Below are 17,370 nucleotides of genomic sequence, written 5' to 3'. Positions count from 1 at the left end.
GACTTGCCCAGGGTCACACAGCCAGCATGGGTCAGAAAGTAGAATTTGAACCCAGTTCTTTCTAACTCTGAGGTAAGCTCTTGGTCCTGTCAACTGCCTCTCATTTTCAGTGAGAATTCTTATTCCAAGGGGCCGATTCTGAGAGAGGAGGCAACACGACTTAGTGGATAGAGAGTTAAATGGGCTCTGACATTAACTGTGTGATCTTAGACAAGTCAGCTTCCCTGGGCCTCATTTTCCTAATCTACTAAAAAAAAAAACAGAGGAAGGGGATGAGCTGGATGGTCTCTCGGGTCCTTGCCAGGCCAAAATCTGCCGCTATGATGTACTAATTCACAAACAGCCTGCAATCTGCCTTCAAGGAGGGAGTTTTCCATGGGATCGAAATCATAGTTCTTTCAACAAGCAATTACCAAACATCTCCTAAGTGCTCAACGTGGTGGGCAAGGATGCTGCCAGTCAGTCAGTCAGTCAGTCAGTTACAGCCAGTAAGCAATTATTAAGCTCTTACTGTGTGCCAGAGACTTTACTAAGCACTAGAGATAAGAAGAAAGGTTAAAAAGTCTCCCTGTCCTCAGGGATCTCACGCTCTAAGGGAGGACACAATAGGAATGTAAATAGACACACACAAGACCTATACAGAGAACATGGAAGCTCAGGGTGGCAGGCCCTGGCTGGTGGAGGGACCTCATTCAGAAGGTGGGATTGGAGCTGAGCCAGAGAAACTGAGAGGCAGAGGTGAGGGGGGAGAACAGTGCAGTCATGGGCACAGCCTGTGCAAAGGTGTGGAGATGGGAGATCCTCTGAGGATCCCACACGTCATCCCTGACAGTCATCAGGACCCCTTTAGGATGGGACGGTTGCTCCTCCCATGGAGCCAACCTGCCGATGAGTCTCTCCCTGTTGGATGAGGTCTGTCCCAAGATGGCCAATGCACAGACCAGTGCCAGGCTCAGGGCAGTCAGTAGTCAATGAGCATTTATTAGGCACCTGCTATGGGTCAGGTACTGTGCTAAGTGCTTTACAAATGTTATCTCATTGGATCCTGAAACCAAACCTGGGAGACAGGTGCTTGTTATCTCCATGTTAGAGATGAGCAACCTGAAGTAGACAGAGGTTAAGTGACTTGCCCAGGGTCACACAGCTAGCAAGTATCTGAGGCAGGATTTGAATTCAGGACTTTTTAACTCTAGGCTCCACACTCTATGCACTACCTATGAGGAGGTGGGGAAAGAGCATGAGTGAGGGGAGATGGAGGGAAGAACTATAGTGGGAAATGAAAGTGATCAAAAAAATCAAAACTATTGATAATTTTTTAAAGAGTTACAAGCAGACTTTTCTCTCCCTGGCTTGTGCCTTCTCTCTGGCAGATGAACTAGCAGTTGGCAGACCAGCTTTGTCTCTCTATTTCCTTGGGATCTGGGGGCCTGCATGACACAAGCTATGCCGTAAAGCTCTGAAGATATTGACCCTATTTGCAGGAATGCTTGCATGTCTGTGTCTCCACAGCAATGGGTGAGTATTGTATGCTTAACCCATAGAAGTCATATTTTTGGATACTCAGAATTTCCCTGAATGGCCATCAGCTTGCAGGCACCCATTCAGTAATTACCCCCTCTCTCCTAAGCAAAGTCATCTGGGTTTATTTCAGCAAACCCAGTCATCTGTCTTCCCTTCTCTCTGTGGCCTAATTGTCCAGTAGTTAAAGATTTCAAGATACACTAGATGTAAAGGAAGGAGGCCCATTGTGTCCCCAAATTCCTTTTCACAGAATTGCACAATCCATCTAGTTCAATGCATGCTGGCCCCCAAATCCCCATTCCACCATCTCAACAAGCAGTCATTAAGCCTTCACTCAAACACCTCTTGTGAGGAGGTGGATTGGATAATGCTATTGGATAATTGGATACTTATGGATAATGTATTTTAGCAAAACAGGACACCCAACTTGATGAAGGTCTCAAATTGCTCTGGTGATTGTGGCAGGGACAGGGAGAGTACCCTACAGCCGATGTACCAGGGCAGGAGGCAGCTATGGAGCTGAAGGTCCAGAGGCTGGTATAGTTAGAGACCAGGCCTCAGACAGAAGGGAAGACAGAGGACAATGGTTTGTAGGGAGCATGAAGGGAAAGGAAACTCAAAAGGCCAATGGAAAGTCTGGGGGTCCCAGAGAGAAAACATGCTAAGTTATTCCTCCCCACAGAGGGGAAGTGATTTGTCCAAATTCATACATCTAGCAAGCAGCAAAAGTAGACTTTCATCCCAGTCTCCAGATCCATCCCTCTTTCTCCCTGCTGCATAGGGGAAAAGTTGTGTTTTCCAGCATAGGAGGCAAAGGAGTGGAAGTGAGGGCGATGAACCAGGAATTAAGAGACGTGAAGGTCTACTCCTGGCTTCAGCATTAACCCAATCACTTCGACTCTCTGAGCTCAGTTTCCGCATCTAGAAAATAAGGGATTGACCTGTATCACTTCCAAGATCTCTTCCAGTTCTATCATTCTATGGTCTACATTGGGACATAGGGAAGGTCCTTAGCCAAAACCCCAGTTACTGAAAAGCTCATTCATGCTGACCAGATCTTCTCCATCTTTTAGGTCTTTGTCAATAGAAGCCATAAGATGTGAAGTTAATATTTTTTCTCTAAGAAAGATAAATAACCCAGGGTAACTTCCAGTTGAACTTGAGTATTCTTTCCACATCACTACTTCTGCTGCCAACATCACCACTACTACTTAATTGGCAAGCTTAGGGTCATACATCTAGAGTTGGAACGGACTTACCAACTCATCAATAGCTCTTCACTGTTTGACAAAGAACTTTCTTTGTTACAAGAGTGTGAGATAATACCTGGAATGAGTAAGTTATTAATAAATGCTTTATCAATTTATCTACTTATGTAGACAGGGAGGGCGGTCATCATCATTTTTGTTTTATACATGAGGAAACTGACGCCGAGAGAAAGTCAATAACCAGGGGACAACTTTGAGAGGTAGTGTGAGTCAGAAAGATGCACTACATTTGGAGTTGTAGGTCCTGGATTCGAATCTTGTGTGTCTTAATACTTTTGTGATCTTAGGCAAGTCAATTAAGCTTTATTTTCCTCGTCAGCAAAATGAGAAGGTTAGACTAGATGGCTCTCAGATCTGCTCTACCTCTCAATCTATGATCTCACGATCCTTGATATGTGACATGTTGACATCTGTTCCTGCAGGGCTGGGAGGATACCAGCCATGGCTAATTTCACTCCAGCAAGAAATAAAAGCCCTATTGTTCAACCTTCCCTGACAATATCCCCAAGGGAAGGTCTCCTCATCTCAAAGCTGACAGGGATATTCCATAAGGCTGGCAGGGAGAAATTCAGTGAACTCACCTGAATGATGTCTTCCTTGAGAATTCGATGGAAACTCAGCTGGCTCATTGTATAGACTGGCAGGCATTCCTGTGCCTTCTTGGTGGCCACGAGTAGATTAGAAATTTCTGGAAAAGACAGAGGGTCCATGTTCATTCTACTGGAAAGCCAACTTCTAGCTGCTGTTAGAACCCAAGGAGTCTGCTAGTTTTGTAGAAGAGAAAGTAAGCAACATGAAGGACTTAAAGTGGATGCGGAAGGCTGAGGTCCTGCTCTTGAGGTGTTGAAGAGAACACACACACATACATATGCACATGCACATGAACACACACACACACAAATACACACACAAGTGCACGCACACACACACATGCACTCGCACAAATATACACACACAGGGTAAAAACATAAGGTCAGTGCTAAAACAGTCCCTGCTCTCAGGGATTTTATATTCTACTGGACAATAAAGTCTATATGTGTATGTATGTGTATAAGTATATGTAGGTATACACACATATGCTCATATATATGTTTATATTTCATATTTCTGTTGATTTCTATTAATATATGTGAGTGTATGTATATACACTAATGCGTTTACTAACAGCCATATGTATACATGTCAGCTGTCTATGCAGTCACCAAGCTGCCATTATGAACTGAACGGTCTTTCAGCAAACATGAACATTTCACCATAGAAAGAGAGAGTAGAACTTCTCCATATAAATGCTCTGTCTCTCAGTAAAATTCAACATCCCTCAGGGCAGGGACTATGTAAACTTTGTCCTTGTATTCTTGGCATCTATCACAGTGCTTGACAAACAGCAGGTGCTTAATAAATGCTTGAACTGAATTGATTTGCTGAATGCTTTGCAGAACACCCTGTCCTATGAGGGATCACAAGAGATTAGAATACATTCTGAGTATACAGATGAGGATACAGATGGTATACACATGAATATACACATGACACTCACTAGGGAATGCCTACATGGAGATCACAGGCTCCCAGAATTCCAAGGCTGGAAGGAACCTCGGACACCATCTGGAATCACTTGGACTAGAACCAGAATCCCTCTCTAAGCTCCCCCACCAATGTCCTCCCACCCCTGAGTCCATGTTTGAGACATTTCTAGAGAAGGAGATCCACTTGCTCCTAAGAAAGCTCCTTCCGCTTTGGGGTAAGCAATAGTTTCAAGTTTTTAGATAATCTGACTATGTGAGCACTGGTGGAAGGAGGAATAAGGGAAGGGAAATGAAGGGAAGGGAAGGGGGAAATGGAGAGGGGAAAAGGGAGAGGGGGAAGGAGGAAGCGGGAGGGAAGGGGAGCAGAGGGGAGGGGAGGAGGAAGGGATGACCATCCTGATTGGCAGCACCTCTGGGTTTGGGCTGGCAGCATTTCTTCAGGACAAAGCTGATGTTGTCCGTTTTCAGGATCTGCTTTTTGAGATGGTCCATCAGGCCTCTGAGGGAGGGGAACACGCGATCGGAGCCATGCAGGGAGTATTTCCCCTTCTTCACTTCGATCTGGAAATTCTTGTACTGCTTCTGGCTCGTTAGCATCTGCTATTGGAAGAATTACAACCACTGAGTGCCATGCCATGTTCAAAGGGACCTGGGGAAAGGATGCATTTGGACATCTCCAGCTCCTAGCCAGTACCTGGCATATAGTAGTCACTCGATTTCCCACCTCTTTGCCTTTGCCCCGGTTGGACCTCATGTCAGGAATGCTCTCTCCTCATCTCTGCCTCTTAGAATTCCTGTATTTCTTCAGGACTGAGCTCAAGCCTCTCCTTCTTTGGGCTGGAGGCCTTTCCTCCTCCTCTAGCTGCTAGTGCCTTCCTCTATATGGCCACGAGCTTGGTTATGCATCTTGTCTATACCCACATATGTGAATGTTGTCTACATGAGCAGAAGGTGAGCTCCCTGAGGACAGGGCTGGTTTTGTTTTATCTTTGCCTCCTCCGCACTTAGCCTGGTGACTGGCATTTGAAAGTGCCTAATACATACTTGTTGTTGGATTGATCAGTGCCGGTTGAATTCAATGGAACAGAAGTGTGAGAAAATAATGGGGTTCTGGGGGACCCAGAAAGCCTTGCCTGATCTTTCTTAAGACCAGCCCAGAGTCAGTAGAATTTCAAATAAAGCTAACTCACCTTAAGACCACCCTCAATTCATGTCAATCAATGGACCTGAATGTTACTGGCCAATTAGCTTGGATCAAGGTGGGGTGACCCACCTCTACCTGAGACAGGTTAAAAACCCTCGAGAGGGGTCTCGCTCTCTTTTGGCTTACCTATTCTAGGTAAGTAGGGCTTCTAACCATGTGCTCTCACTTTCTCTAACATTTAGTATGCTTTAATAAATGTTTCATGCCCCAAACTGGTACAGTAGCCTCTAATTTCTTTTTTTTTTTTTTTTAGTTTTTTTAGTGAGGCAATTGGGGTTAAGTGACTTGCCCAGGGTCACACAGCTGGTAGCTCTAATTTCTAAGTAACAATATATTAGAAACCCCAGCTAAATTCCCTAAAACTTGAGACAGAGATAGACACCCCCATAAATTTTCAAACAACACAGAAGTAACTGATCTCTTTGGGGGTCTGGACCTATGATGTCATTGGTGGAGAAGTAAGGATGGGGAAAGTCTCTTTCCTATACAGATCAGCTCCTGCTCTGCATCTTCCCTTAAAGGAAGTCTCAGTAAGAACTCAGAGCATCCTGACGCTGCCTCTACCCAAAACAGGCCAGGCTGGGCTTCATCCAATCACACTAAAGCAACACTAAATTTCCTCTAAAGACTAATGGACAGGGAGAGCTGGGTATGACAAGCCCAGGCATTATTCATTAAGAGCAAACACTTACCAGCCAAGAGAGAATACTGTTTAGAATGGAAAGAGAGCTGATTTGGGAACCCTTGGCTTTGGAGCTTCCAAGCTATGGGACCCAGGTTAGGTCCTATAGGGTTAACCCAGGTTAATCATTTAACCTCTTTGGGCCTCAGTTTTCTTATCTATATATGGGGCATGTGAACCACTTTGATTATCAACCTTATAATTATTTTGAGGCTCAAAGGAGATGATGTATGTAAAGTACTTTTATAAGGTTTTTATAAGTACTTTTATAAGCACAGCCAAAATGTCAGTCACTGTTATTATTAGCATTATGAAGCACTTTTCATAATCATTTCAGCGGATTCCTGTATGAAGCCAGTGAGATCAGTACCACAAGTGTTTTTTAACCTGGGGAGGTGTCATGGTCCGGTGGAGAGAACCCTGATTAGTCAGAAGACCTGGGTTCAAATCTCACTTCTAATGCTTACTGTCTGCTCAAATGACCTTGGGCATCCATGGGTCTCGGTTCCCTCATCTGTAAAATGAGGGGGTTGTACTGCATGGCCCTGAAGCCCCGCCCCCAGCTCTAGATCTATGATCCCTACTTTGCTGGAAAGGAAGCTGAGGCTCCTGGGGATTAGACGACTTGTCGGGAGTCCCAGAGGCACTGAGTGTCCGAGGTGAAACTGAGTTTAGGATTCAGTGAGGTCGGCGGGGTGGGGGGGGCCGCAATGCATCCATTACAGCATTTCTCCTGCTGCTAGGGCAGTTTGAAAGGCGAGTGGGAGAGGGTTTCCTGACTGGCCAATACATTCTTCCAGGTCTCCCCTTTGGTAGCTCTATATGCTCCTTCTGTCATTTCCTTTCCTCAGATGATTTGAATTCTCTCAGGCCTCTGGTCGCTTTTCCTTCCTTGTCTATCACTGCCCCTTTGTCTCTATTGGCCTCCACCCACCAGGCTCACCTTTCTCTCAACTAAGATATGTTGATTTGCTATAGAAATCTGCATTTCCCATTCATTTTGCCTTTAAAGGCCAGTTCTCCACTGAGCCTTCATTCAGTCCCAACATCTCTGGGTTGGATGGACCTTCACAGGACACTCAGGCCAAATGGGTTCTCAACAGAAACCCATCTATAGCATCTCTGGCAAGTGGTCAAGCAACTGCTGTTTAAAGACCTCCAAGGAGAGGAGCCAGCACCTCCACTCATTACGCACGTTCCTTTCTAAAAGGGTTTTTTGATGAACTTTGGTTTTTTTACATGAGAACCATTTATAAATTGGGATCCTAGATGTGGAACAGAAAGGAACTTCACAGACATCTAGTCCAACTCTCTCATTTTATAGATGGGGAAACTGGGCATAGAGAGGGAGGCACCACCTACCTGCCTCTTGTTTGTGGGCTTTTCCTAACAATGGATATGAACTCTGCCTTCCTAGAACGTCCCCACTGTGCTCCCACATGGAAGGAGACCCACACTGGCCAGGCCAGGGCATCTACTTCCTGAAGTGGGAAACCTGGGCACTGGATCACTCAGTCCAGCTCTTAGAACCAATCCCACTGCCATTTTCCCTTTAGCCTGACTTCTGTCTGCTCTCCACAGCCCCCAACTTGCTTCTTGTCTTCCATGGAAGAACAAGGCAGCCCCAGGCCAGGCTCCATCAGAGCTCCTTGTTCTCACTAACCGCCACCCCTCTTCCCCTTTGTCATCCTCCTCCACTCCACCACCTCCCTAAGCCAAGCCAGTCGAGAGAAGTCAAAGCCCGGGCTGACCTCTGATTTTTCAAAGCAGGTCACGGTCATGAGGATGTTGTCAAAGTCTGTGCAGCTCCACCTCAGAACGTACATGCCCTCCTCGCCGCCTTCTTGTCTCAGCTTATTGATCGCATACTCAGTACTGTGGTAAAGGAAAGGAGAGCAGACAGAGGGTAAGGGCGATCACACCAAGCCGCCATATTGAATCTGCATCCCCCCAAGTCCTCCCTCCTCACCCTGAGACATCTGTGGACATCCAAGCTGCTCTCTACTCCCATGATGCCCTTGCTGTTGCTTTCTTGTTTGATATTTAGCTTTACATTTGATGGATGCCTTTGTTTTTACATCACACTGACTTCAAAATGTACCCTTCTACCTTTGCCCTACCACATAAGCCTTCCCTTGAAACAAATACACACACACACACACACACACACACAAATTCATCAAAACAAACAGACCCATTGATGGCTGCTGACAGCATATGCAACTTTCTTCACCCACAGTACCCCACCTCTCCAGTGGAAGGAAAAAAAGTGTATGTTCTCATCCCTTCTGTGATGTCAAATATGGTCATTATAATTCTTTGGGCTATTATTATTTTAAAACAAGGCAGTAGGAGGAATATTTCTATATGTAAATATATTTCTATATATATGTTTCTCTCTATATATTTCTATATCTACATATTTTTATATCTATTTATCTCTATCTCTCTATATATGGATGGACTTGCCCAAGATCTCCCAGGTGCAAGAGTAGCATGGCCCGGATTAGGAATCTAACTCTTGATTCCAATGTTAAATGACTCACCCAAGGTCATACAACCAGTATGCATCAGAGGTGGTACTTGAACCCAGGTCACCCTGATTCTGAGGCCAGCTCTTAATGCTCAACAGCCACACCTATTTACAAACAATATCATGGGGGTAGTGGTTCAGAAAGTTGGAAGGAGACTTACCAACATGATCTTAAGGCAAGACCAAAGGATCTTCCCTTATATCATAGAAGAGTGTGCTGGAGCCAGCTTACACCAGCTTCTAAGAGCTGATTGTTAAATTTTCAGCGTGAGCATTTGTACCTTGGCACTCAGCACATGCTACAAAACAGGGCTTGATTTGTTTTGTTGATTGTCTAGACTTAATAAAGTGATAGAGAAAGTGCAAATGATAGAGTAACCTGAGAAGTGTGTCATGCACGTATTTTCTGTTTGGAGAGAGCTGCTTGTAAGACACCTGTGATGTGAGCAGACAAGAGAAGTCAAGACTTCTCTACTTTTGATTGAATCTTGGCCTCAATGTGGGCAGAACCAAGTCACTTCTCCTCACGGCCTTCACTTTTTCCATTTATAAAAGATCAATTAACTGAATAATTTATCCCCAATCTTGATGCTCTACCTCTCAAAATTGACCATTCTCACGATGGCCTTAGGGATCCTGATAGAAACATAGGGGAGTGGTCACCCATTAGCTTTCCTTCCCTTCTTGTTAGATTTTTGCAGCTGCCTCCAGGATCTCTGGGGATGGGCCTATGGCCTGTGGGCTGGGAGCCAAAAGACCTGGGTTCTGGCCTGGTGCTATGTGACCAAGGGTGAGCAATGGCCTTCCCAGTGCCTCATTCCCTCCTCTGTAAAGTGACTGTGAGTTTAACGTTTAATTATTTGCCAATAATTGGCTATATTGCTAATAATAGTCTATACTATCCAATAGCTAATAATTGGCTATATTGCTAATAAAGTGTCTGGGGAGGGACTAGTAAAAGAGGGAATGTCAGACCACGGAGTCTCGACAATTCCACCCTTCACGTTTCCGTTCCTTGTGAGCCAGGCTTGACCTTGGGCTGGCTTGGACTCTTTACTTCCCACCTGGCCAGCCCAAGCCTTTCTCCCCAACACCTTTCCCATGGCTCCTTTGCTCCGTGTGACCCCCCACTCTAGAACAGATCCTCCCCACCTTTCCCCTGCACCACTGGTCCTTAAAGAGATATACAGGAATGTGGCCAAGGTCCATAGCCCTAGAGCTGAGAAAGGACCTCTGAGGCCAGCAAGGACAACTCTCCATCTTACTGGTGAGAAATTGGAGGCTCAGAGAGGTTAGGTGATTTTCCTAAGGTCACACAGTAGTAAGCATCACCTGGGGGATTTGAATTCAGGCCCTTACTCCAGGGACCAGTCCTCTTTCAGTGGCAACACTGAGTGGCTGAGGGCTTGATGAAGAGCCGGTGGAGAAGGATTTAGGAGGGGCCTGACCAAATCTAATGTTGTGGCTGAGAAGGAGAATTTCTGGAGCTGCCGAGGAGTGAGGGCAGGCTTCCCTCCTGGATTGTTTTGCTTTGAATGCCTGGTTAGTTGGGGACTGGGCTGGTGACTGTTGCTGCTTCTCCACCATAGGGACGGAAAACCACTGGATCTGTGATTTTCATTGACACAGGGAACTCCCAGAAGAAGATATTCCTTCCACCAGTGCAGGGCAGCACCTCTCCAACTTATACTCTTACAGAGTAATCATGTTTTTAAAAAACTGAAGGACGTGTGAACTTTCAGTTAAAGGTTAGTGAAAAGGAAGATGTCCCTTTTCCCCACTCAAGTCCATGGACCTTCTGAGATCTAGAGTTCCGTGGGCCCCAGGTTAAGAACCTGAGCTCTCCAACACCTCAGACAAGTATTCAGAGATGCAGGGAATATTTCATTTTTAGCTTTACATCCTTAGTGCCTAGCCCTGGGTCCTGTGTGGAATCAGCACTCAATAAACACTTGTTAAAGTTGTCACCCAGCCTCTGTGCTAGCTCACATTATTCCTCAGTTTCCCCAAAGACTATCTATCCCTTCTGCTTTGCAGTTTCCTAGTTGAGCCTTCTGGATCCAAGCAGAAAAAGTCAAATCGCTCATTGGCATGACAATGCTTCTACTATCTGAATACAGTGCTTCCTCCCCTGCTTTTGTGGGTGATAATCCCCTGAGGTTCTGTTCTGCCCCAGATGCCCCAGATCTCCTGGTGTCTCTGGCAGTTATTGCCTTGGGGCATCCACTTCTGCCAGCTCTTCTCAGGTCTTGTCTCCCCAGAGATCTTAAGCTCCCTGAGAGCCTGTGGATTGTTCTTTTCTGTATCTTCCACCATTCCCAGCAACATGAGGGCTACGTAGAAGGGCCTATATAAATCTCTGCTGCATGAGCTTATGAGATAGAAGTCCCGGGTTCAAATCCTGACTCTGATATCTCTCTCTCTCTCTCTCTCTCTCTCTCTCTCTCTCTCTCTCTCTCTCTCTCTCTCTTTTAGTGAAGCAATTGCGGTTAAGTGACTTGCCCAGGGTCACACAGCTAGTAAGTGTTAAGTGTCTGAGGTCGGATTTGAACTCAGGTACTCCTGAATCCAGGGCCGGTGCTCTATCCACTGCGCCATCTAGATGCCCCTCTGATATCTCTTACCTGGGTGATCTAGGCAAATGATTTCACTCTCCTGGGCCTCAGTGTTCACAACTACAAAATGAGATTGGACTCACTGGCCTCTGAGGGCTATTCCAACTCTGGAACTGTGGTCCTTTGGCCAGCAGGGATTAAGGACCCAGCCTATGGTCAAGAAGCACAGTTCACATTTCTCTGGCATTTGAGAATGGCTTGCAGAGTGACGCCTCTGAGGTCAACCAGAGGGTCATTTAGTCCAACTCCCGAATTTTACAGATGAGGAAACTGAGGCAAAAAGGACTTAAGTGACTTGCCTACAAGCAAATATCTGAGGCAGAATTGGAAACTAGGACTTCTGAAGGCCACGCTTCTACCCACTGCACCATGCTGCCTCTAAGAGCCTTATCATCCTCATTGTACAAGTGGGTAGAGATACGTTTAGACTGAGGCTGAGTAGCTGTTGACATTCCCATAGCCTTGTAATTATTGGAGTCAGGCCTTGGACCCAGGCCATCTGGTACTTGTCTGAGACTGAACTGGTTTCCTTGGTTTCACTTCACATAAGGAGAGTTAACGCAACACCCCAACACATGCACACACACACACACACACACACACACGTGCATACACGCATACATGCGCATGTGCACCACACACACTCATGTACACACAGGCCACAACTGCTAAAGATCCATCAAAGTCAAAATGGCAAGAAGAATGTCACCAGAGCACCAGCTCATTTTCTTTCCATCAAAGGCAGCTCAAAAGGCAATTTAACCAACCAGATCGGGCCATGGCAGCCATTTTCTATGTTGTGTACAATCAGTGGAGGCGCGACATCTGTGCAGAGATAATGATGGGCATCCGCCGTGAGCCGGAAATACCCATCCACCAGAGACACAAAAGACAAGGCTTCCTCGTGAGAAGACAGGCTTAACTCCTGCATGGAAAAAAGGGAGAAATGGAGTCCAGAGATTACAGCCACCAATCAATTTGGGAAGACATTATCATTATCTTCAAATGACACTGGACAAAAAGCTTTCAAGAGCTCTTCCTAGAGGGAGAAATCAAAACCGCTAGGGTGAGGTACATCTTGTCCCTGTCATCCTGTATGGAGCTGGAATCATCCCAAAGATGCTTTTACTGAACCCACAGCAAATGAGCTTCCATCCAGAAGGTGAACAAGATCACCTCCATCTTGGACCAACCTTGACAATTAAAGTCAATGTAATGAGCACATTCATCCAAAGCCACAGGGATGCTGATGAGGCAAAATGTCTTAGAACACAAAGCACAGAGAGGGGAGAATGTGAATGTCACACACAGAACCCCCCAAATATTCTAATCTTCTTGGCATTTTCCTCTATTGCTTAAACCATTCCCTACCCCCACCTTTAAATCTATAAAAACATAATGCTCGGCCATGTAGCACTGAAACAATATACAGAGAAATCTGACTCCTTTTCCCCTTGTTTAGACACGTCATGTCTCTTTTTTATTTTTATTTTTTGGGGGTGGGGGGCAGGCCAATGAGGGCTAAGTGACTTGCCTAGGGTCACACAGCTAGTAAGTGTCAAGTGTCTGAGGCTGGATTTGAACTCAGGTCCTCCTGAATCTGGGGCCAGTGCTTTATCCACTGCATCACCTAGCTGCCCTCTACATCATGATTCTTTGAGTTTAAGTGACTGTTTATTGATGGATCTGGTTTTTGACAATCCAAATGCTTTTTATTGATTTCCAAAAAGTAGGCAGAATGTTGTGTCCCTGTGCACACAGAGCATTAAACAATATTCATGATAATAATATTATGAATAATAATAGTGACTACCATTTACATTGCCCCTATTTGGGCCAGGCACTTTACAATTATGATCTCATTTGATCCTCACAACAACCCTGGGAGCTAGGTACTATTAGTATCACCATTTTACAGATGAGAAAATCAAAGGAAACAGAGGTTAGATGACTTGCCCAGGGTCACACAGCTAGTGAGTGTCTGAGGTCAGCTCTTCTAGGTCCAGCACTCTATCCCCCCAGCTGCACCCCAAATCTAGTACTCATGGAGGATTAAATATGAAATGCTGAAAGTAGAATGGTGACTCATCCCAGGACTAGTTTCCTCTCTTGGTGACTCCAAGATGAGAAGAACGAGGTGATAATAATAATTTACGCCATGCCTTAAGGTCTGCACTACACTTTTTTTTAACAGGATTTCATCTCATCCCAACAACAATCCTGTCCCACATCTTATCAGCCACATTTTAGGATCCTAAATCCAGAGGAAATCCCGGTGAGTCTCAAGTCCAGCCCCTTAATTTTACATCTGGGCAAACTTAGGTCCAAGGGAATCTAGGTGGCACAGTGGATAGAGCTTTTGGCCTGGAGACAGGAAGACCCGCGTTCAAATCCAGCCTTAGACACTTACTAGCTGTGTGACCCTGGCCAAGTCACTTCACCCTGTTTGCCTTAGTCTTTCACCTGTGAGATGGAGATCATAATAGCTCCTACCTCCCAGGGTTGTTATGAGGATCAAATTAGATAATATAGTTAGTTCTAAAGCATTCAGCACAGTGCTTGGCATGAATTAGGTGCTATATATGAATGGTTGTTCTCTTCCTCCTCACTCAGTTACTCCATTTGCAAAATGGAACCAATGATAGGCACTACCTCCCACTATTTCTTTTCCTTTTTTGTATCCCCAGTGCTTAGCACAGTGCCTGACACATAGTAGGCACTTAATAAATGTTTATTGACTATTGCATATACTTGAATGTGTACAGGTCATGTCTCTCCCCACTCTCTCTGGCCCCTACCAGTAGGAGGTCATCTGCTTTGAGAGCAGGGACTAGTTTGTCTTTTGTGTCTGGATTCCCAGCACCTGCCCAATGCCTGGCACATAGTAGGTACTTGGTAATTATTTGGTGACTGGTTGATTATACCATACCCCCTCTATATTATTATTTCCATTTTATAAATGAGGAAACTGAGGCTGTAACTTGTCCAAGGTCACAGAACTAGGAAGAGTCAGAGCTTGTATCAAACCCTGGTCTCTCCTGACTCCAAGTCCAGCAGCCTTTCTGCTAGACACTGACAATGACAAGAAGATGTTGGTGGGCTTAGAAGCACCAGGTGAAATGGGAAATGGGCAATGGGGGCAGTGACCCTCACATGGTAATTTGGAAATCTAAGACATAGTCAGAGAGAAGAGGAGATAGAATTTCCCATTGAAATTCTCAAGTAAAAGTCTCAAGTCAAAGCGAGCAATGGCAAATGTCCTGTATCCTTAGTAAAGGTGAGCTGATGCAGCCCTTATAAGGGGGCATCTCCACACAATGGAAAGCACTGGAGCCACTGGAGTCTGACCTGCTTCCAGACTCTCCCTCAGACACTTGCTAGCTGTAGGGCCCTGGGCAAGCAGCATTTCTCTAAACTGGAGGCAATGCTTGCGTGTGCTCAGTCACAGCATGGCTAGGAGCAAAGACCCTTTCAAACAAGGGGAGCCTACAGGGGGGAGACCTGTATTTCAACATTCAGAGGTTCGTTTTTATTCACAAAACAAGTGAAAACTCTTCTCAACTTCAGAGAAGGGGTAAAGAAACCCTAAGTCAACAAGTCAACAAACATTCATTAAGCACTTACTAGTGCCAAGCAGGATGCTAAGGGATAGGAATACAAAGAAAGGCAAAATATGGCCCTTCCCTCAAGGAGAGAAGGAGGTGGTGGGATACAGGGAGGCTGTGAGAATGGAGAGGAAAGGACATTGTGTGGGAAATATCACAAGGGAAAAAGCTAGACTTTACCACCCATATCCACATTGATAAAAAGGAGAGGAATTAAGTAAAGGGATGCTTTATAAAAGGACTTGTTCAATTCAACAAGGATTTATTTAGCACTTGTTCTGAACAAGGCACTGAGTGAGAGGCTAGAGATACAATGACAAAGAAGAAATAGTGCCTGACCTCAGGGAGCTTCCATGGCACTGGTGGGTGGGGCAGGGACAGGAATAGATACATTTTAAAGTGAGTGAATACAAAAATATACAAAGTAGTGATGGAAAAATTCCCCTATTAGCTAGTTGTGAGAGAAAACAATCAAAAAAACCCCCAAAACTTCAGATTAAGGAATTGTCAAAGAGGAAAAGAAAAAAAATTTTAATGTGTTTCCATCTGTTTTCTTTTGTGGTGGGGGGTGGGAATGGAGGGAGGAAGAGAAGTTGGAACATAAAGTTTCTACAAATTGATGTTAAAATTCGTTTTTACATATATTTTGGAAAATAAAATTCTATTCAAAGCAAAAAAAATACAAAGTAATTTCTAGAGGGAGAGAGTGCTAAGAACTCAGGGGGATAAGCAGGTCAGGAAAGACCTTGAATAAGATGTGGTACCTGTAACTGTACTTCAATCAATCAATCAACAAACATTTATAACACCTACTATGTGTCAGGCACTGTGCAAAGTGCTGCAAGAAATAGAGCTATGACATAGTGACAAGGCAAGTTATCAAGAGAGGAATGTCATAGCATTGACTGAGTGGATGTGAGGGGACCTGGGAGATGGCAGTACCATTGAGTAACTGCCAAGGCTGGGAAAGGGATGTTAGGAACTCTTTTAAAAAAACATGTTTGATATTAGGATCCGGGTGCATGACTCCCATAGGAGAAAGCATCTTTTACAATGCGGTTCCAACGCCTTTGTAGACTTCAGTGTATTTAACTCCCCTTCATGCACTCTGGGGGCCAGCTAAATTGGCCTGAGTGTTCCCCAGACGGGATGCTCTTATCTCTCATTTCTGTGCCTTGGCACTAGCTAATCCCCATCTCAGGAATTCACTCCCTACTAACCTCCTTTTCTCAGAATCTCTGGATTTCTTCAAGCTGTAGCTCTGACTCTCACTCCCCTTTGGGTGAAGCCTTTACCAATTCGCACAACCTGCTTTTGCTCCCCCACCCCCAGTCCCACAGATGACCTTGTAATGATTTTCTGTTTTATCTCTACTTGGATATGTATCTGTTGACTCTTTTTGTATATCTAGTATTGAGCACAGTGCCTGGCACATAGTAGGTGCTTCATGTTGTTGTTTAGTCATTTCCGTTGTGCCCTACTCTCCATGAACCCACTTGGGGTTTTCTTGGCAAAGATACTGGAGGAATCTTTCATTTCCTTCTTTAGTTCATTTTACAAATGAGGAAGCTAAGGGAAACAGGCTTAAGTGACTTGTCCAAGGTCACAAGCCAGTAAGTGTCTGAAGCTGGATTCACACTCCTAAGGATGAGTCTTCCTGTCTTCAGACCTGGTGTTCTATCCACTGAGCCACCGAGATGTCTGGCTGCACAAAGTATTTACTGAGCACCTACGAGATGCCCAGTACAGTGTTAGCCACAGGGGATGGAAAGACACAAAGGAAACTGTCCCTGCTCCCAAGAAGCTCCCATTGCATCTGAGGAAAAGTGCATACACACATAATGAGGTATGAAGAAACAAGAGCCACACAGTTCTGGTGGCAGTGACCAGCGATCACAGTGTAGAACCAATGGAATTGGCCTTTCCCCTTCTCCTCTTTCTCCTCCCACCACATCGCCGACATTCTCTGTCCTTTGCTTCTCTTTTCACCATGCCCTCCCTCTGTCTCACCATCTGTTCTTTGCCTTTAATAGTCAGAGTTGCCACTCAGGCCAATCCTTTTATTGGCATTGGGCCAGCAGGTGCCTGCCTAGCCTCCCCCATCTCCACTTCCCCTACAACTGAGATCTGCCCCTGTCCAAAGCATGTTTGAGGGGTGTCAAGGAAGAGAAAATAGAAGCCCTGGGACCTTCCCCTGCAAACCACGAGACAAAGACTCAGCACAAAGAGCTTCCGGGGCGGCCCTGGCCCCAGTCTTGTCCATGGCCAGCTGGTGGCGTGACTCTGGCCACCTCTCGCTGCCCAGCAGCCAGGAAGACATGAGCACTTTGGAGGAAACAATGCTGCCAATGGATGGCCCTTTCCTATGAACTGGCTAACTTTCTGCAAATTAAACATCGATGCTGTCAGATCTCCG

At 45.3% G+C, this 17,370-nt stretch overlaps 1 protein-coding gene across 3 annotated transcripts in view; it reads right to left on the bottom strand.

Annotated features, from left to right (window-relative positions):
* Positions 1-17,370, bottom strand: part of JAK1 (Janus kinase 1) — a 146,089-nt gene that overhangs the window by 20,648 nt on the left and 108,071 nt on the right. For 2 of the 3 annotated variants that reach the window (XM_043963456.1, XM_043963457.1), the window contains exons 9-12: positions 12,117-12,274; positions 7,953-8,076; positions 4,726-4,915; positions 3,371-3,477 (exon numbers count right to left, since the gene is read on the bottom strand). In XM_043963456.1, coding sequence (XP_043819391.1) covers positions 3,371-3,477; positions 4,726-4,915; positions 7,953-8,076; positions 12,117-12,274 — 579 coding nt within the window. The remainder of the gene's footprint in view (positions 1-3,370; positions 3,478-4,725; positions 4,916-7,952; positions 8,077-12,116; positions 12,275-17,370) is intronic. The other variant, XM_043963458.1, reaches the window with a different exon arrangement.

The sequence above is a fragment of the Dromiciops gliroides genome, chromosome 4, assembly GCF_019393635.1.
Source record: "Dromiciops gliroides isolate mDroGli1 chromosome 4, mDroGli1.pri, whole genome shotgun sequence".
Classification (NCBI taxonomy): domain Eukaryota; kingdom Metazoa; phylum Chordata; class Mammalia; order Microbiotheria; family Microbiotheriidae; genus Dromiciops; species Dromiciops gliroides.
The sequence above is the reverse complement of the archived record's forward strand: the minus strand, read 5'-3'. Positions and strand labels throughout refer to the sequence as shown.